At 32.6% G+C, this 17,296-nt stretch overlaps 2 protein-coding genes and 1 long non-coding RNA gene across 4 annotated transcripts in view; 1 reads left to right on the top strand and 2 right to left on the bottom strand.

Moving 5' to 3' along the window:
* fwd (phosphatidylinositol 4-kinase beta fwd) overlaps nt 1-8,693 on the top strand; it is a 23,240-nt gene extending 14,547 nt beyond the window's left edge. For both annotated transcript variants that reach the window (XM_085186574.1, XM_085186575.1), the window contains exons 6-10: nt 2,097-2,330; nt 3,723-3,901; nt 4,945-5,056; nt 5,539-5,680; nt 6,248-8,693. In XM_085186574.1, the coding sequence (XP_085042700.1) occupies nt 2,097-2,330; nt 3,723-3,901; nt 4,945-5,056; nt 5,539-5,680; nt 6,248-6,429 (849 nt within the window). In that variant the 3' untranslated portion in view covers nt 6,430-8,693. The remainder of the gene's footprint in view (nt 1-2,096; nt 2,331-3,722; nt 3,902-4,944; nt 5,057-5,538; nt 5,681-6,247) is intronic.
* On the bottom strand, nt 4,936-10,369 carry LOC146538144 (uncharacterized). Its single transcript, XR_014878051.1, has 3 exons — nt 9,944-10,369; nt 9,582-9,668; nt 4,936-8,798 (listed from the first exon to the last, which is right to left on the bottom strand). It is a non-coding gene; the product is annotated as an uncharacterized LOC146538144 (long non-coding RNA).
* Nucleotides 10,364-17,296, bottom strand: LOC146538143 (ATP-dependent RNA helicase DDX54). The gene is made up of 13 exons (XM_085186577.1): nt 16,927-17,296; nt 16,663-16,842; nt 16,016-16,199; nt 15,417-15,763; nt 14,892-15,102; nt 14,370-14,488; nt 13,814-13,927; nt 13,365-13,553; nt 12,672-12,779; nt 12,166-12,311; nt 11,439-11,574; nt 10,932-11,082; nt 10,364-10,588 (listed from the first exon to the last, which is right to left on the bottom strand). The coding sequence occupies exons 1-13, from the start codon at nt 17,125-17,127 to the stop codon at nt 10,413-10,415; spliced, it is 2,262 nt and encodes a 753-aa protein (XP_085042703.1). The 5' UTR covers nt 17,128-17,296; the 3' UTR covers nt 10,364-10,412.

Below are 17,296 nucleotides of genomic sequence, written 5' to 3'. Positions count from 1 at the left end.
ATAATATTGTGGAATACCTAATATTTACAAGTGTAATATTGGGGTATGCTTGGCTTGTTAACTTGTTGTAAATATGTGTCTTATTGATATGTACTTTTAAAAATACATTAATCTTAGATACAAAAATCTTAGATAGCCTTATATTTGAATTGAATGAGCGGGTCAGTTCTAGAAAACTGATTATACAAATTTTTGTACCTAAACGTCCCCATTATATAGAGATTCCTCGATGTATTATTTGTCCTTAAAAATAGAGCAGCTTAATTATAGTTATCAACATTACTCATCTTAAACTAATCCTATCATTCATTTACTCAGTGACTGGCGACGTATTACACGTAATTAAAACTGCAGACTTATTGTACTCGTATCGTATAGTTATTATAAATGGATAACAACCTTGTAAATAGACCGAGACGAATTGCAATATGAAACTTGTGTTACTTGTACTTAAGTTTCTTCTTAATTAATTTCTTAATTATGATTAAAGTACCAGTAGTAGCAACCATTGTAGAACAGTGTGTGAATGTAAATGCGATGGTGATGAGTCGGTACCTACACAGTGGAAATAAAAAAATATTTACTATTTTGTGGTAGGGGTAAACACGGCGTTAAGTTAGATATATAAAGAAGAAACAATACTCCATAAAGAATTTTTAGCTACTTTATAACTTTTTTAAATAAAAACTCGACCGTGACAACTGGTTCTCACGAAGGATGATAACCTCGTTATAAACAATAGAAACACGATACAAACTAAAAAAAAACTAGACATAGATAATTTTCTCAGCAGCTTTTCCTATTCGAAACTACATTTTCAAGATGATAATGTTATTAGATTTTAAGTTTCCTTTTTTTCTCTTCTTACTACAATGTTTAGGTAGTTTCATTCAGTTGACACTACATATTCTAATGATAACAGTAAATACTTAAATTTTTGAAGTATAATTGACAATTTATCAAAGGACTTTCTAATTTTAGTATATAAATAATAAACAAGATATAATTTATCAAATGCTAATACATTTTGCGGGCAATCAATTAAAAGACAGTATTAGACAGATTATAATTTTGACACAATTTAAAAAATCGCACCTATCGATTTTAAAGTATCTATTATTATAATTGTAATTTTAACAATGTACGATATGTTTATACATGTAAAGTTTGAGATATCAATTAATATTTGTAGGTATAGTATCACAAATCGATACTCGGACTTCAGGGGAAACCACAGTCCACCAAGTGTTAGTCACGCATCATTTGTAAGGGAAGGGCGGGCCGACATGCGATGGGTCTATTTAATGCATACATGTAATATGTCTATATTAGATTAGGTGGATTGTATTGGTCTACTACGTATTTACTGGGGAATGAGAACAACCGATATTTTAGTAATTTTAGGTAGTGCTGTTATTGGATTTTATGGTATTTTTATATGTATTATTAAAGTAAAAAAAAGGCTTAAAATGTAGATAAAGCAGATACTGTTTGATATTTTCTTAACGGATTAAATTATTTTTTTTAATCACATTAAATATTAGGTTCTCTTTGACCTTTGTGTGGTTAGGCATTGTCTGTTGTAAGAGAACACCTATGTCCATTTTCTTTCTGAATACTTTTTTAACGTTTACTTGTCTGAGCTTAGGTGTCTTTATATATGGTCACACAAAAAATAAAATAACGGTGCATGTGACATTGAATACTATACTAAAGAGACTGGTGTAGGAGTAACTGAGGTCATATTAATCGCGATTTTAGGTATGGCATTGCATTTAATGTTTACAAGTGTGTTACTTATGTACGTACGACTAAGGACAAATATTGTATGTATTAAGTCATATAGCTATTTAAAAAATTACGTTTGAGAGGAGGAAATCTAGTATGAAATTATTTTTTCCCTTTAGTGACGTCCTTCCTCTCGATATAATGATAATTTTTATCTTAATATTAGTTTATGTAATCAATAATGCAAATAAATAATTAGTTAGAAGAAAACTGATAAATTCCTTACAATCAAAGATAATGTTGTCACCTTCTTACGTAGTTATTTACAAATCTAAATGAATAACTTAATTTTTTTTTCTTGTTTGTAGGAGTCGTGGGAGAGCAAGCTGGCTCGCATGCGGTCGTCGTCGCCGTACGGCGCGCTGGCGGGCTGGCGCCTGCTGGGGTGCATCGTGAAGGTGGGCGACGACCTCCGCCAGGAGATGCTCGCCGCGCAGCTCCTGCGCCGCCTGCGCGCCGTGTGGCGCACCGAGCGCGTGCCGCTGCGTCTGCGCCCCTACGAGATACTGTGTCTGGATAGGGAGAGCGGACTCATACAGCCAGTAAGTGCGGTTTATACTTATATTGTAGCGGGGGAATTAAAATTATTTATTCTCTGAAAGGGAGTTGAACCCGCGACCATAGTGTTTACAGTCAGACGTTGTGTACTGAATGCTGATGATAAATCAGATGTTGTCTTGGCGCAGCGTCCTAATTGATACTATACACAAATAATATCCCAATTGATTTGCTTTGTATAATTATTATAAAATTTGTATATTCCAAATATTTAATTAGAAGACAAGTAGACGAAGTAACCTTAAGTTGCTTTGTTGCTTATCTTATCAGTATATTACATGCTTCGTAAAAAAAATATTAAGATTATTTACCGAACTCGAGTAGGACATCATTTAATTACGCTTATAATCTTGTTGACTCAGACTTCTTGATTTTATAATATTCATTAAATATTGCAACTTTTAGACACAATTTAAATAATGAGTATATTGTACTCATATCACATGCGCAAATATTACGAGAAATGTGACGTATTAGCCAATATTTAAACACCTTTACTTGTCATATATCCTCAATAGACTTTCTTATTATTTTTACTTTAATCACCAATAACTACTTATATCCGCTAAATAGATATCTTTTTATATTGATTAAATACAATTTAGATATATATTTAAAGATTGTATAATGAAATTAATGATGTCATGATAATATAATGGACAAGGTCGTCCTTCTTTGATAACACATTTCTATATTAAGAAAATATTTAAAAATTTAAGTATATTTGAAGTGTGCACTTTAAATTTTAAATTAATTTACAAGTATTTTAATTAAAATAATAAAAAAATGTTATTAATTAAATTTAGATTTATTCCTAATCTCATATGGTTTCAAGCGACTAAACATATTTTGACGAGACTTTAAATGATAATTTAAAATTATTTAAATATACATAAAGATAGATTAAATTATTATATAAACGAGATGTTCAAGGATAATAAGTTAAATAGTTTTACTTGCTTACGTAATAACTTAATGGGTAACAGGTTATTTGTAACTGAATAGAAAAACATGAATAGATGTTTTTATTGTTTTGTAATTACTAGATAAAAGGTTTATTACTATATTTTTAATAAGTAAATAAAAGAAGCGTCTATCTGATTTAGACATAATATAACAAGTAAACATTGCTTCATTATATTAGATAAGTGTTATCATTAGACATATGAAATAATAGAATTTATTTAGGCTTATATTAAAGGAAATTTATTGAAGCAGCTTGGAAGGAATAAGTTAATGAAACTAGATAATAGTTATATATTATATAAATGAGAATTTATTATTTTAGTATATAACCAATGACCGTATATCAAGTTGAGAGAGAAAGAGATAGCTATCCATGGTACTAAAAATAAATATTTTTTTAACATAAATAGGTATTAAACTCGGTATCGCTGCATCAAATAAAGAAGCAGTCGGGTAAATCCCTGCGGGCGTGGCTCGAACTGGAGCACGGGCCGCCCAACAGCGAGGGCTTCCTGCGCGCGCAGAAGAACTTCGTGGAGAGCGCCGCCGCTTACGCGCTGACCAGCTACTTGTTGCAACTGAAAGACAGGTATGCTTGTTTCTACCAAAATAAAACGAAGTATCACACAAACACAATATTCGAAAAAAGTAGCTAAATATAGCAAGAGTATGTTGTACCAATTCGCCGCGATAGCCTTAATGTTATATTAAAATATGAATTAGACATTAGTTTTTTTTATTCCCCCAATGGAAATCGAACCCACGTATTGTTCAATATTTTATAAAGTTTGATTTTATTATTACATCATTTAAAAAATATCCTAAAAAACTTAATAGAATAGAGAGCATTTGTTTGTTATAGTTTAGGTATTCATTCTTGTAAAATATGCTAAATCCTACATACGTGATTTTATTACTATCTAAATGTACGTGCTGTTATGTTATGTATGTTAACTCATGTTTTATTTTTAATATTTACGCATGTAATAATTTCACATTTATCCGGATATACCACATATCCTGATATCAAAAGAAATATAATGTTGATTGCGTTCTTTGTCAATACAATTAAAATACTGTTGATTTTTTTTAAATCAAACAAATTATCACAGTTTGATACAGTATGAATGAGTTTGTTTTGTTAAATTGTGTTTAACACTGTATTATCACAACATTACCGGAAATGTTCGTATTATGCGTCACTTAGTTGATCTGTATCCTATACGGTCATCATGGTTATATTTAACATAATGGACGCTCAGACTTGAATATATCCATAATTTTACATATAACCAGTAATAAAATCGGTCTAATTTGAAAAATCTAATGGTACTTCAGAGAAAAGCGAAGATCTAATTTTGTATACAATGTATATTTTTTTTGCTTCTTGCTTTATCTAGAGCTTAAAGATTATTTTCCACGCATCGCCCGATTTTCGAAACATTGAGTTTTAAGAAGAGCAACTGAAATTCGCGTTTTGCTTTGTTACCAGAGCGAGGAGATGAAAATAATTTATTCCCCTATTGGGAATCGAACCCACAAGGGTAGAATTATGGTTAGAATTTGTGCTACTGCGCAACCACAGCCTAATATAAAGATAATGTAATAAATAAAGATCATCTATCTTTTCAGACACAATGGGAACATTTTATTGGACAGCGCAGGACATATCATACATATTGACTTTGGATTTATTTTCTCAATTTCACCTAAAAATTTAGGATTTGAAAGTTCCCCTTTTAAGGTTTGTAAAAATATTTTTGTGTAAATAAATAGTTTATGATTTTGTTTTTGAGTTCTCGAAAATATTCGAATAGAATAGAATATTAACAATAGCTGTATTGATTATAAAGACGGTTTGGTAGGTAGAAATAGCGCAAATGGCATTTAAAGTTTCTATCTTATAAAATTAAGAAATAATTTCAATAAAAAAAATTGTAAATGCTATTACATTATTTTACTGTTGTTTTTTACTAGTGCTCCACACAACATTAATATGAAAATATTTTAGAAGTATAATATGATAAGAATTATGTATTGTATTACATTATGATGATTAGAAATATGAGACGCGCAGGTTTGAGTCCCGTTGCGTTAAAATTTTTATAAACCAAAGTTATAATAATTAAAACATAAATATATTGACCAACATACCTATACTTATATTTTAATTTTTTTAGTGATGTTTTTTTCTGTTGTCTATCATGTATGTTATAATATGTTCAGTTGACTGGCGAGTTTGTGGAAGTGATGGACGGCGAGAGTTCAGACATGTTCGCGTACTTCAAGATCCTCATACTGCGCGGCCTCATCGCCGCGCGCAAGCACTGCGATCAGATTATACATATAGTGGACGTTATGAGGATGGGTTGGTTTTTATTTATTTTTTATATTTCCTGTAGTTTATTATTTGGCGTTTGAAGGATTCTTTAGTTAGTTATTCGAAAGAGACAAAAAATATAATCTAATATTAATGATGAAAAACCTCTAGAATTAACCACGACGATCGATCGGTGTATAATGTCTTAATGTTGTAAATCAGCTTCACTCTGAATCCCACACACAGCAGAGTAAGCAGAGGGAACCTAGTGTAAAGACACTTCGTTCCTCACTTTCTGTCGAATTCTGGAGGTATTGCGTATTGAGTGGCAGAACTCCATGCCGCGCCCTGCCTCGACACCAGAGCGAAGAAATGGAAATATAAATTTAAATAAATATTTCATCTCCTCGAGTGAGGATCGAATCGACAACCAGCCGGTTTTACTCCAGACTGGCTGGCCTCTTAATGTTGCGTGTTTTGCGATTCACAATTTCATAAATATTTGATTGGTTGATTTTTTAGCTCGACGTTTCGAACATTTAACTGTAGAAAGTGTCATTAAAAATAGTGCATATACGGTGAATCCGGTAGTCACAGTGCGTCGTTATGTTGCAGGCGGTCAGCTGGCGTGCCTGCGTAGCAGCGGCGCGGTGTCGTCGTTCCGCGCGCGCTTCCACGCGGGCCGCACGGAGCCGCAGCTGCGCGCGCTTGTCGACCGCCTCGTGCGCGACGCGCTGCACTCGCTTTCCACGCGCCTCTACGACAACTACCAGTACTACACCAACGGCATACTGTAGGCGATATCTAAATGCTGAAACATCAAAGGAGACAAACTATTGCATACTTTTTGAGCCCAAATGTAAAGAGTTGAGATATGGTCTGAAAAATTGGTCACTTTTTCAATTTTAGAATACCAAAAGTCAGCTCAATTAATAAATTGGAATGAAAATAATAGTTATAGATCTTTTATCGATATAAATATCGATCTATTACAGTTCTACCAATTACGAATAATAACAAGGTTTTCGTCTCCTTTGTGTGAACGGAGAAAATTACCAAACTTCTGTTTTTATTTCATAATCTATAGATGTAAATTTGCAAAATATATGACGTCGCAATACAAGCTGTGGCAAAGACGGGAAGGGGTTAAACAACTCATGAAATTCGTGTGACATAATTTATAGACGACCCCCTTTTGACAGTACACTACTGTATTTTATTTCATCCTCATGTAGGTAAATGGTAGGTTTTTATGGAACTATATATTATTTGGTCGTAGGTGTCCTTTGTATTTATTGCTTTTTGTCTAACGACATCACGCTTTTAATTTTAGTGCCATACCCTCCTGAGACCGTACAATCAGAATGGTATGCAAAATCTTGATCGTCATAACAATTTAATATCGTACGTTGTTAGCCATGTAGTTAGTAAAAATGAAGTAATTTGGAAAACATCAACGGACGGCTATTTAATAGCATATACGTCGGGCCTTTTAGGTAATAGCGTCAGTTAACGTTACTCGCTCAATATTGTTCATAAAGGAACACTCATTTTGACCCGTCCATTATAGTAACTAATCCATGTTGCACTTCCACTTCATACAATTCTATTATTGCTGCAGTTCTGCAAATATGAATAAATAGTCACTATTAGCTCTGTCTTTAACGGCTACAGAAAATACACAATATGGTATCATTAAAATAAACAATATAAAATTGCAGTCTTCTTAATCTTACTCTACTATTACAATCATTGACAAAGAGAATGTTAATTTTAATTGTTCCACTCGCATAGCTTCCATTTAGTATTGCTGTTTATCATCCAGAAGGTGGCTATATTATGTAAATGTCCTCTGTGTGAACAAAACTAGGAAATGTAAATATAAATAAAATCGAAATTTTTTGCAATGAGAAGACTGATTGTTTCACGGATGAAAAGAGGTTAGATTTAGGTTCGTTATTAAAATAAATTTAAGTTTTAACATGTACATATAATGATTGTTTTGAATATGAAATTACGAAAGTGTTGCCCAAAGTTGTTGTCGGACAAAACCGCCAAATGTTAATGTAACGGAGAAAGCATGATCTAGATAGGTAGAAGTATATTATTATTAATAATAAATGAATTTATTGTTGATTAGATAGGTACGCTAAAACACCAAACTATATAATAATCATAATTGTGTGCGGCGAAAGAGGATAACTTTTCAAATCTAGCTACAGTTATATTTCGCTAAATAATTCAATACATAATGTTGCAACACTTGGTAATGTCTGAATCCCTGATTCGTATTTAAATATAATAACTATATGCAAAATTTAAAACATATTGTTGCTATAAGTAAATTTTCCACTCTGGCAATGATATATCTATGAAAGCGATATGTTTGGTGTTAATACACTAGCGAAGTATAGTACGTCATTTCTTAAATGAATCAAATAAATAGAAATAAATTTGTGGCTGAGATACTCCATAGTTTGAATATATATTTGTTCGATATATCGGAATTGTAATGAAAAAAAAATATAAATGTTGATTGCTTCTGTCGTGTGTTACTAAATAATATATAGCTTATATGTTTATCTTGAATTTGTATGGCGCGCGACTAAGAGGACACTGAAGAAATGAAAAATACTTTTATAATTTTAGTGTAAATGTTTTGTTTAAAAAAAATGAAACATTATTGTGTAATTAAATAATCCAAATCAAAGTTATTTTACTGTCACTGGCGAATTTAATTTTAACATTTAGAGATGCATATTAATTAAATTTCAATAATAATTGACTTAATGAAATTCTTCATCGATTAAATATTCCATTGTATTAACAAGTGTATGGAAATAGTTTTTAATTTTATTTTAATAATTTATATTGCATCTTTTCAGTGGTGTAAATAAAATATAATGTTATATACAACAATTTGATTAAAAATTATAACTATACCCAATGTCGAAATTCTCAAAATTAATGAATCATGTTATTTATCAACATGTACAGATAATTGTAATTAGGATACATTAATCTTTAATTTTTTTAAATAATATACATATATCAACATTTTTATTTGTCTTTTATTACCCCATAATTAAGTTATACATCAGTAGTAACACACTATGTAAGTATATTTATTGTTTCCACATCATTTGTCTGGGAGACATTCCAAGCCCTGTAAACACATTAGTAATAATAATTTAGTGCATAGGTTGTGTATTGCAAATATAAGCTAAAAATCCGTAATGGCAAAAAATATTTATTTAGATTTCTTCTATATTGAAAAATTATTAGCTCGAGGTAAGTAGCGGTAGTACACAAAGAAAATCCTATAGACTAGAGGTCAGCAACGCGGCCCTCTTCAATAAATTTTAGTGCGTTATTGTAATTATAAAATTCAAAACGAAAGTTTTAAAATTCCTAGAATCTACTGTACGTCATCGGTGACGCGCTTACGCGTTGAAATGACGGCGCAGCAAGACAAACTAGGGATGCCTATGCGCATTTTATAAATATGATTATTACCTTTATATATTTGTTAGATCAAAAAATTGTTGGCGCTCACCATGAATTTTAAATTTAGTATTGCACTCTTTACATTAAAAACGTTATTAACTATAGTCAATACAGCTTGTTTGTATCGCAAATAGGACCTCTTAATTTACTGCGCCTTCGCTATCAGTTAGGATTTTAGGAGCCTCGTAATTGTGGATGAGCATTTGTCTCCGAAACCACGAGTAGGAGAGCCAGGTAGAAAATTGTATGCTATGTATTGCTAACCAGATAAAGGAAACACGTATTTTATAAAAATAGTTACTTATTATTACTATTATTTTTAAACTTGCCTGCTTTTATATGTAACCTATCACCTGTCACTCTCACCACACGAGCACAGCTCACGCACATGAGATGAAATTATAACTGTTTTTATTTGGAGTAAACATAAATAAATTCTTACAGCAACTTCATAAGGATTTCCGGTTAATCGCATGTCTCTCTGATACAAAGCACGGTTCCATCTATGGTGTAACGAGCGCCTGTAATGCTAAAAAAATATACTAGCTTCACTTTATCCGACTACATTTAGGGCTTTGGTCCAGGCACCTTGGTGTCAGTTGTCGATTAAAAAAAAATAGTTACACGCTGTATCTCGCACACAGCAGGGTAGGCAGGGGGAACATAGTGTTAAGACACTCCGTTACCCACTTGCCGCCGATCGATTTGAGATATTATATAAAAGTCTATGTTTGTTGTTTGTGTATAATATATAAATGTAGTAGAACTTTACTCGTTTCTATAATAAGAATATTATAATCGTACATTGCCAAGGGTCCAGTAATGTATCCACCATAAGCCATATCCGGGTAACGCAAGCCCCGCTGTTATAATCATTGCTGGTGCAAGTATCTCATACCACATATTTTGATTTCTCACGTGCTATTATAATGTGAAAATATTTTATTTAGAGTAACAGTTTGATTAGTGACGTATTTAAAAACTTATCCCGGTTACATATAACGTCGTAGCCATGCCTATAATTAATTTCAATGATTGTATCATGGACAGAAACGTCATTTAAGTTAGAATTGTAAATTTTTTTTTAAATTTCATAATTGAAACGAAGGAGATGTAACAAAAACTATAAGTTAAAAAAAATATTAAAAATAAAAAGTATTTTATAAAACTATGTATTGTACATATTTTACAAATATAAAGAAAAAGGCAATAGAATAAAAAAAATTAATACATTCAATTTTATTAAATAGATTAATATTACAGTTGTAACGTTTTACTTCCTTTTCTTTTTATTACTCATTTTATATTTCAGTTTTTGCTTAATTTTATCTCTGCGTAGACGTTCCTTAACTATTTGATGTTTGTCACGGAACTCCTTGGAGCTGTTCTCTGCCTTCTTCTTCGCAACTCGTTCATTGTGCTTTACCCATCGGGGACGGAACTCGGAAGCTGGAATAACATTTCAATAGCAATTTGTTACGAAGTTTTTATGCTTGAAATCAAATATTTAACTAAGACTTTTCTATAATAATGAGGTTATGATGGCGCAGTGAGATAATGTTTGAGTGTAAAAAGGACAGTTGTGGGCTTGACTTCCACTGAGGAATGATTGAACAATGACTACACTGTCCAACCATTCCTGTAGAATTACATTTACATTTTAGAACACACTATTGTTGACTTGATCTCGAAAGCGGGGAAAAGTGTCTTAACTCTCTGTCTACACCGTACTACATGGGGGATACAGAGAGACGTGAAGAGTAAAATAATATTTTATGTAAACAATTCTCACGAGGTTTATTAGGGCTCGCGTCGTGGGCTAGATCATGGTCGTCCTGGTGCGCAGGCTCGTTGCGCTTGCGCCACTCGTCGTAGCGGCCGCTGCGGTAGGACGCGGGTACGCGCCCGCCGCTCTCCGTGCGGATCATCTTGCGGCCGCCGTCCTGTGGACCAATGCTCTTATGTTATTAAAGCCCGCAAAAACATTATAGTGGTTCTTAGCTGCTTTGTAGTCAAGCTTTCTGAATTTTTGCGCATCTATGTGATTCAAATTAAAATAATTTTTATTCAAAATAAGAAGTAAATTTTTTGAACATCAAATCATTTAACACCAGTTCGCTAAAGTTAAGCTTCATCCTTACATCTTTGTCAATTATTTTCGTTATTGCATTCTACTACCGCTCAACACTCAATGTGCCAAAAAATTGTGCGTGAGGAACGAACTGTATTAACCCTGATTCTCTCTGCCTATACAAATACACATATGCAGGATCGTGAAACTAAAACAACAAACTCCCACCGGATCAACGTGCACCATGCGCTTGCGCTTGCGGTCCCAGCGCAGCTGGACGCGACGCGAGCGCAGCCCCGCCTCGCTGTCGCCGCGCAGCTCCAGCTCCGCCATTGACGCTTGCGACATGAAGTTTACCGCCATGCTGAAAATTTACATTTTATGTTATATTGTTACTCGTTTGTTTAACGTCACGTTCGTCATGATTACTTCGAGATTATATTTAAAACTACTTTGTGGGTACTATAACAAATACCCGGTAGTTTTCTATAAACGAAAAGATCCATATCTTAACATAACACTTAATATCTTAAAACTCTGGCAAAAATCGTATAAAATATAATAAATCAATCAATCAGCTCTCGGTCAATCCCAATATCTCAGAAAATGGTCTTTTAACATTCTCACCTCCTACTTTGCGACTGGTTGCAGATTTATAAAAAATATATATATTAAAACCCATTGTGGTGCAGGGGAACGACGTTTGTAAACGCGATGCTTTTGGGTTCGATTGTTATGAAAAGTAATACTTTTTGTGTCATATCCTTGCTCTCATAAGACAAAACACAGTGTTAAGTTCCGTTAATCATCATCAAATTTATGAATTTATTTATTTATTTACACCAGAAGTGAAATAAAAATTATTTTCATCGCACATAAAATTACGACATGATATTTGATTACAAATGACAATAAATTCAAATAACTTATCTAATTGTAATCAATATCTACATACCCAGCTTCAGTGTGTTGGTCGCTAGCAAAATGTGGTATATAATTTTCATCGCGCTGAACAGTTTTCTTTTGTTTCTTATAACTTGATGTATTTTGAGGATTGTTATTTTCCTTAACATTGTCCTCGAATACGTCGATCTCCTCTCCCTGTAAATATATTTTTTAAAGCTTGCGAACTATATATTTTATTAAAATCTTTCTTTACAAAGCTAACTTGTCATAATAATCAGGAACGTTATGGAACGTTATTATAGTTAAAGCAACCGAATATTCGAAATAAAAAATCCGTTCTGTTGTATTCGCTTACGCCGAATTTGATGTAAAAGTTTTGGATGATATTAGATATCTAAATGAGATTAAAAATAAAGCCTCGTTTGGTAAAAGTAATTTTAAAAAAACAATAGTCTTAGCCTATTATTTTTTATCAAATGAAACAGTTATTTAAAAATTATATATTTATAAGCTATATAATTAATTATAAGCTATATGTAGGTAATTTCAGCCCACCTGTAAATTATCTCGTTTCTTTTGTACAGTTTTTCCGTGAACTCGACGCTTCGCTTTCATTGCCAAATACATAGGAGAATCGTTTTTCCCACCTAGTTCCAGAATTGTCTGGAAAACAAAGGACATATTATATTTTTTATAAATAAATTTACCAAACATTATCATTACATATACTTTGTAACATTTAATAGAAATATAATTATATTTCTATAAAAATACTACTAATAGTAGTTTTACTAACCTACTAGGGCTTATCTTATACTTACATATTTTGAAGGATGCAAATCATGCAATTATAACATTATTATTTATTGGTTCGGTTCGGTTCGGTTCTTTATTTATGGCGCTTCGAGCGTGCCAGTTGAGCACTATTCACTTCGCCAATGTCACGTTGTATGGAAAACACACAAAGGAGATTGTACGTATTATTTATTGTTATAATTGCATGATTATAACTCACATTTTGTGAGGTACTTAAAAATAATTTTCTAGATCTTTACTTTATTTTCTAGATCCCCCCCATTCATAAATAAAGCCGGTGCTGAGTTCCGCCACTCAATATCTCTATAATCTTGAAAATGTGACGATCTGTAGAGAACGGAGTGTTTTGACACTAGGTTCAGTTTGCTTCACTGCCATATATACATATATATGCAGCAGCCACAAAATTACGGTAAAACAAAAAGTACTTACTCCTTTAGGTGTATAATTCTTAATCATATCCACCAGGGCGGCAGCTTCATCAGGAGCTCCCCCCAAAAACGGATGGGGAGAAGTAGGAGTAGTTAGCGCCTTGGCTTTCCGGTTGGCGTCGGCGGAGGCGGGCTCGCGCCACTTCACGTACTGCTGCCAGCCCCGCCCACACACGCGGACTGCGTCTTCCTACAGAAATAATTGATTATTAAAAATTCTTGACACAAAAGGCTCTAAAAATTAAATAAATAACTAGAAAACAGCTGATAATCTTCAAACGGAACATATTTTTTGGTATTTTTGCTAAGAAGCAAGGAAGAATGCTCTATAGAGAAAGAGATCTACGATAAAATTTAACTTACAGTACCTACTATTAAAATGTTAAAAAACCGGTATATGATAATAATTATTTTATCAACATAAAAAAATCTCATGTTTACTCAACTTACAATTTCCGAATAATTCTTCTCCCATGCCATCACATCTTGGTGGCGCAGTTCAAGTGCAGAAGTAGGAACACAACCCCATACGCCTGTAGGGCATTCATCACCGTATTTTGCTACCTAATATTATATAAGATTTTATTAATAATTTGAAAACTAACTACGTAGGTAGTAAGTATAAGGCAGAGAATTTACTACCACTCTTTTCTATGCTTGCTTAGACTGCTTAGATTTCAGGATTCAGGAACTCAACGCCGTACGTGTTATGCCCAAGTAATAATACTGAATTGAATCTCCCATGATTGAACCCAAAACCATTTCGTTTACAGTTAAACATTAAGCCTGATGAAGCACCACAATGGCAAGTTGAAACCAACTATTATCAAGTGGAAACTGTATTTTTCACATTTAGGCATTTTTGTCGGAGAAGTAATAACAAACATAAGGTTGTGACACTACAACTGGCCTACTAAATGGAAAATATTTAAGTAATATCAATTATTTCATCAGTTACTTGCCAACTGTGCCACAAATAAAGTAACTTTAACTTAATAATTCTTACCTCACTAGGATTAATAAGTTGTGCACCAAGGAAGAGGTGTAAATCCAATAGATGTGCAACATCCTCCGCAGACACTAATGATAGAGCTCGACCTGCCCTCCCAGCACGTGCACTACGACCTTAGAGAAATGAAATATATTAAACTCTAGATTTGTAATATAAATGAAGTTCTTATAAATATTAGAGTTCCGTTTTGTAATATCTTGATATCAGTGTCAACACTTTGTATCACTCCATAGAAAAAGCGAGCCAATCAGCTAAAATTCAAAAGCGAATTTATTCAAGTATAAATCTTTAAAAGTTAAAATTTTTCAAGACATTGAGCGTTGAATGACGGAACTCCAAGTTGTGCTGTCACACAAAGCAAGGAAAATAATTAAAATATAATCCTTCCCACTGATCAAGATGGATCCCACAACCATTGTTTAACGTCAAACAATGGACAATGTTTGTCCCTACCCCACAATTACTTTAAACACTAACTAATAATTATAAATCTAAAGTTGTCTAAAAACAACTCACCAACTCTATGTACAAATAACTTCGGCTTCGCTGGAAAGTTATAATTTATAACAGTATCTAAAGATGGCAAATCCAACCCTCTTGCAGCCACATCAGTGACTAAAAGTACAGAACATTTCTTATTTGTAAACTTTCCAAGAGCTATCTTACGAGCAGAGGCGTCCAGTCCTGAGTAAGCATATGTTGATGTTATACCAGCTTGTTGTAATATCTAAAAACCAACATTGAAGTACATATATCATTATTCATATTCTAATTATCATTATGAATCATAATTGATGAGTTTACCATTGAATTTCACCATTCATGATGCAATGCCTCGAAAAGGAGTAGGGGACAGTGTATCTTAACATTAAGCTACTTGACCCTACATAGATAGTCAGAGAGAACCTTGTGTTAAGACAGGCTATATTGAGTGGTGGTACTCTACCCTAAATGGAAATGTTTAAAATAGATCTTTGCCCAGTGGGAACTGACCCACAATCATTGCCTTTACAGTTAAATATATGCTACACACATACTTACCAAGTGCAAATATTCAACATGGTGCTTAGTTGCAGCAAAAACAACTGCCTGTGGTGTTGTAGGGGTCAACACTCTTTCTAAGAGAAGTAATAAAGCTGCAGTTTTCAATTCTGCTCTCACATAAATCCAACCTAACCACAAAGTAGATGGTAACTTCCAATCTACATCTAATCTTATTAAAACAGGATCACTAAGTCCAGCTCGGGCAAATTCTACCAACATTTTAGGAAGAGTGGCAGAAAAGAGAAGAGTTTGCCTACTAGATGGTAATCTTGCCACTATTTCCTGAAGTTGCTCCCCAAAACCAAGCTCAAACAATCTATCAGCTTCATCAAAAACAATTATTTCTGTAATATAAATAATAAATATTAACAATACAATATATTACATACATTTGTTTCTGACAAGATTATGTCTGACAAGAGAATAGTAATGTCTTATTTCATACAGCATATGTAAAATGTTTAGATTCTAACATTTATATGTAATGTTTAAACACATTATCAAATCACCATATTACTAATGTTGAAGTTAATATAATTATGAATGATAGATAGATGCAAATTAAGTATATTCAATATTTACTTAATTATGCATACTTATGTTATCCAACTTGAGGTTCATTTCAATGCATATATGTAGAAAACGTCCTGGAGTTGCAACCACTATATCTGGACTGGAACCTGACATTATTCCAAATTGTTGTTCTATTGATTCACCACCCAGAATTGCAGCCGAACTAAGTCCAGTGAATTTTCCCAATTCTCTTACAAATTTTAATGTCTGTATAAAATATAAAGATATGATTATCAATAAAATACTATAATACATAATAAAATTATGAAAGATAATCTTCACCACAATTTGGATACTTTTGTAAAATGGTACCAGCAAAATCACAATATGGAAATAAAACCAGTATTTCCTGCAATCATGAGTGCAATTAAGTCAATCCTATTCATTATTTTAGATACAATTTCCACTCTGCACATAACAAGCTAGGAAGGAGAACTGGGAACCTAAGTGGCAGAAACCATAGAAACCAATGCCTTTTTTTTACCTCATCAATTGATTGAGAAAATGAAAATATTCAATTATTCATTCCCCTGAGTGGAAATTGAATTCAGAACAGTCACATTTACAGTTGCTTGTTTATGCCCCTGCATTTGATGAGCTTGTGGAAATAAATTATTGATAATAATAAATAAGTATACATAAATATTATTAGTAATATAATAAAAATTACCTGTAAAGCTAACTCTCTTGTTGGTGATAAAATTAATGCCCTTAAATTTTTTCCATGTACAGGTTTATTCACTGGAGCTACAAGTTTTTCAAGAATGGGTAGTACAAAACAAGCAGTTTTACCTGAACCTGTACGAGCCATGGCTACAACATCTTTATTTTCTAATGCTATAGGAATTGTCTGAAAAGGAATAAGAACTTTTTTTACTTACATAAACTTTGATAGTAATGGACCAAGACTAAATATTTAATGATAATGTTTTACCTTACGTTGAATTGGTGTGGGTTGTTTATAACCTCTTTTTGTAATTCCTTTCAGAATGGGAAAACTCAGTCCCATTGATTGAAAACCCCCTGATCCTTTTTTCTGTTTCTTTTGAGGTAATGTTTTATTTTCTGACACATTTTCGTTTACAGGATTCTCAAATCCAGGGAGATCATCTCCGATTTTTTTAGAACGTAACATTGTGCTTTGAATATTGACAAAAAAAATCACATTACAGTATACTATAACATAGTTACAAAGTAGCACGTAAATAATTCATTAAATTATATTTGAAAACAAATTACTTATTGAATATTACAGAACACGTGCAAAACAGTTTGTTATGACATTTACGTCAATTTGACAATTC

Source organism: Heliconius melpomene, chromosome 6 (genome assembly GCF_056956725.1).
Source record: "Heliconius melpomene rosina isolate 202511_hmr_F chromosome 6, ASM5695672v1, whole genome shotgun sequence".
Lineage (NCBI taxonomy): Eukaryota > Metazoa > Arthropoda > Insecta > Lepidoptera > Nymphalidae > Heliconius > Heliconius melpomene.
This window is presented reverse-complemented; position numbering and strand designations above follow the sequence as displayed.

Excerpts from the sequence above, each read along its gene's own strand:
- LOC146538143 (XM_085186577.1), bottom strand. The coding sequence starts at position 17,127 with ATGTTACGTTCTAAAAAAATCGGAGATGATCTCCCTGGATTTGAGAAT. Across the intron at positions 16,200-16,662 it reads CAAGAGAGTTAGCTTTACAG|ACATTAAAATTTGTAAGAGA; the intron begins GTAATTTTTATT and ends TATTTTATACAG. Across the intron at positions 14,489-14,891 it reads GTTATTTGTACATAGAGTTG|GTCGTAGTGCACGTGCTGGG; the intron begins GTGAGTTGTTTT and ends CATTTCTCTAAG.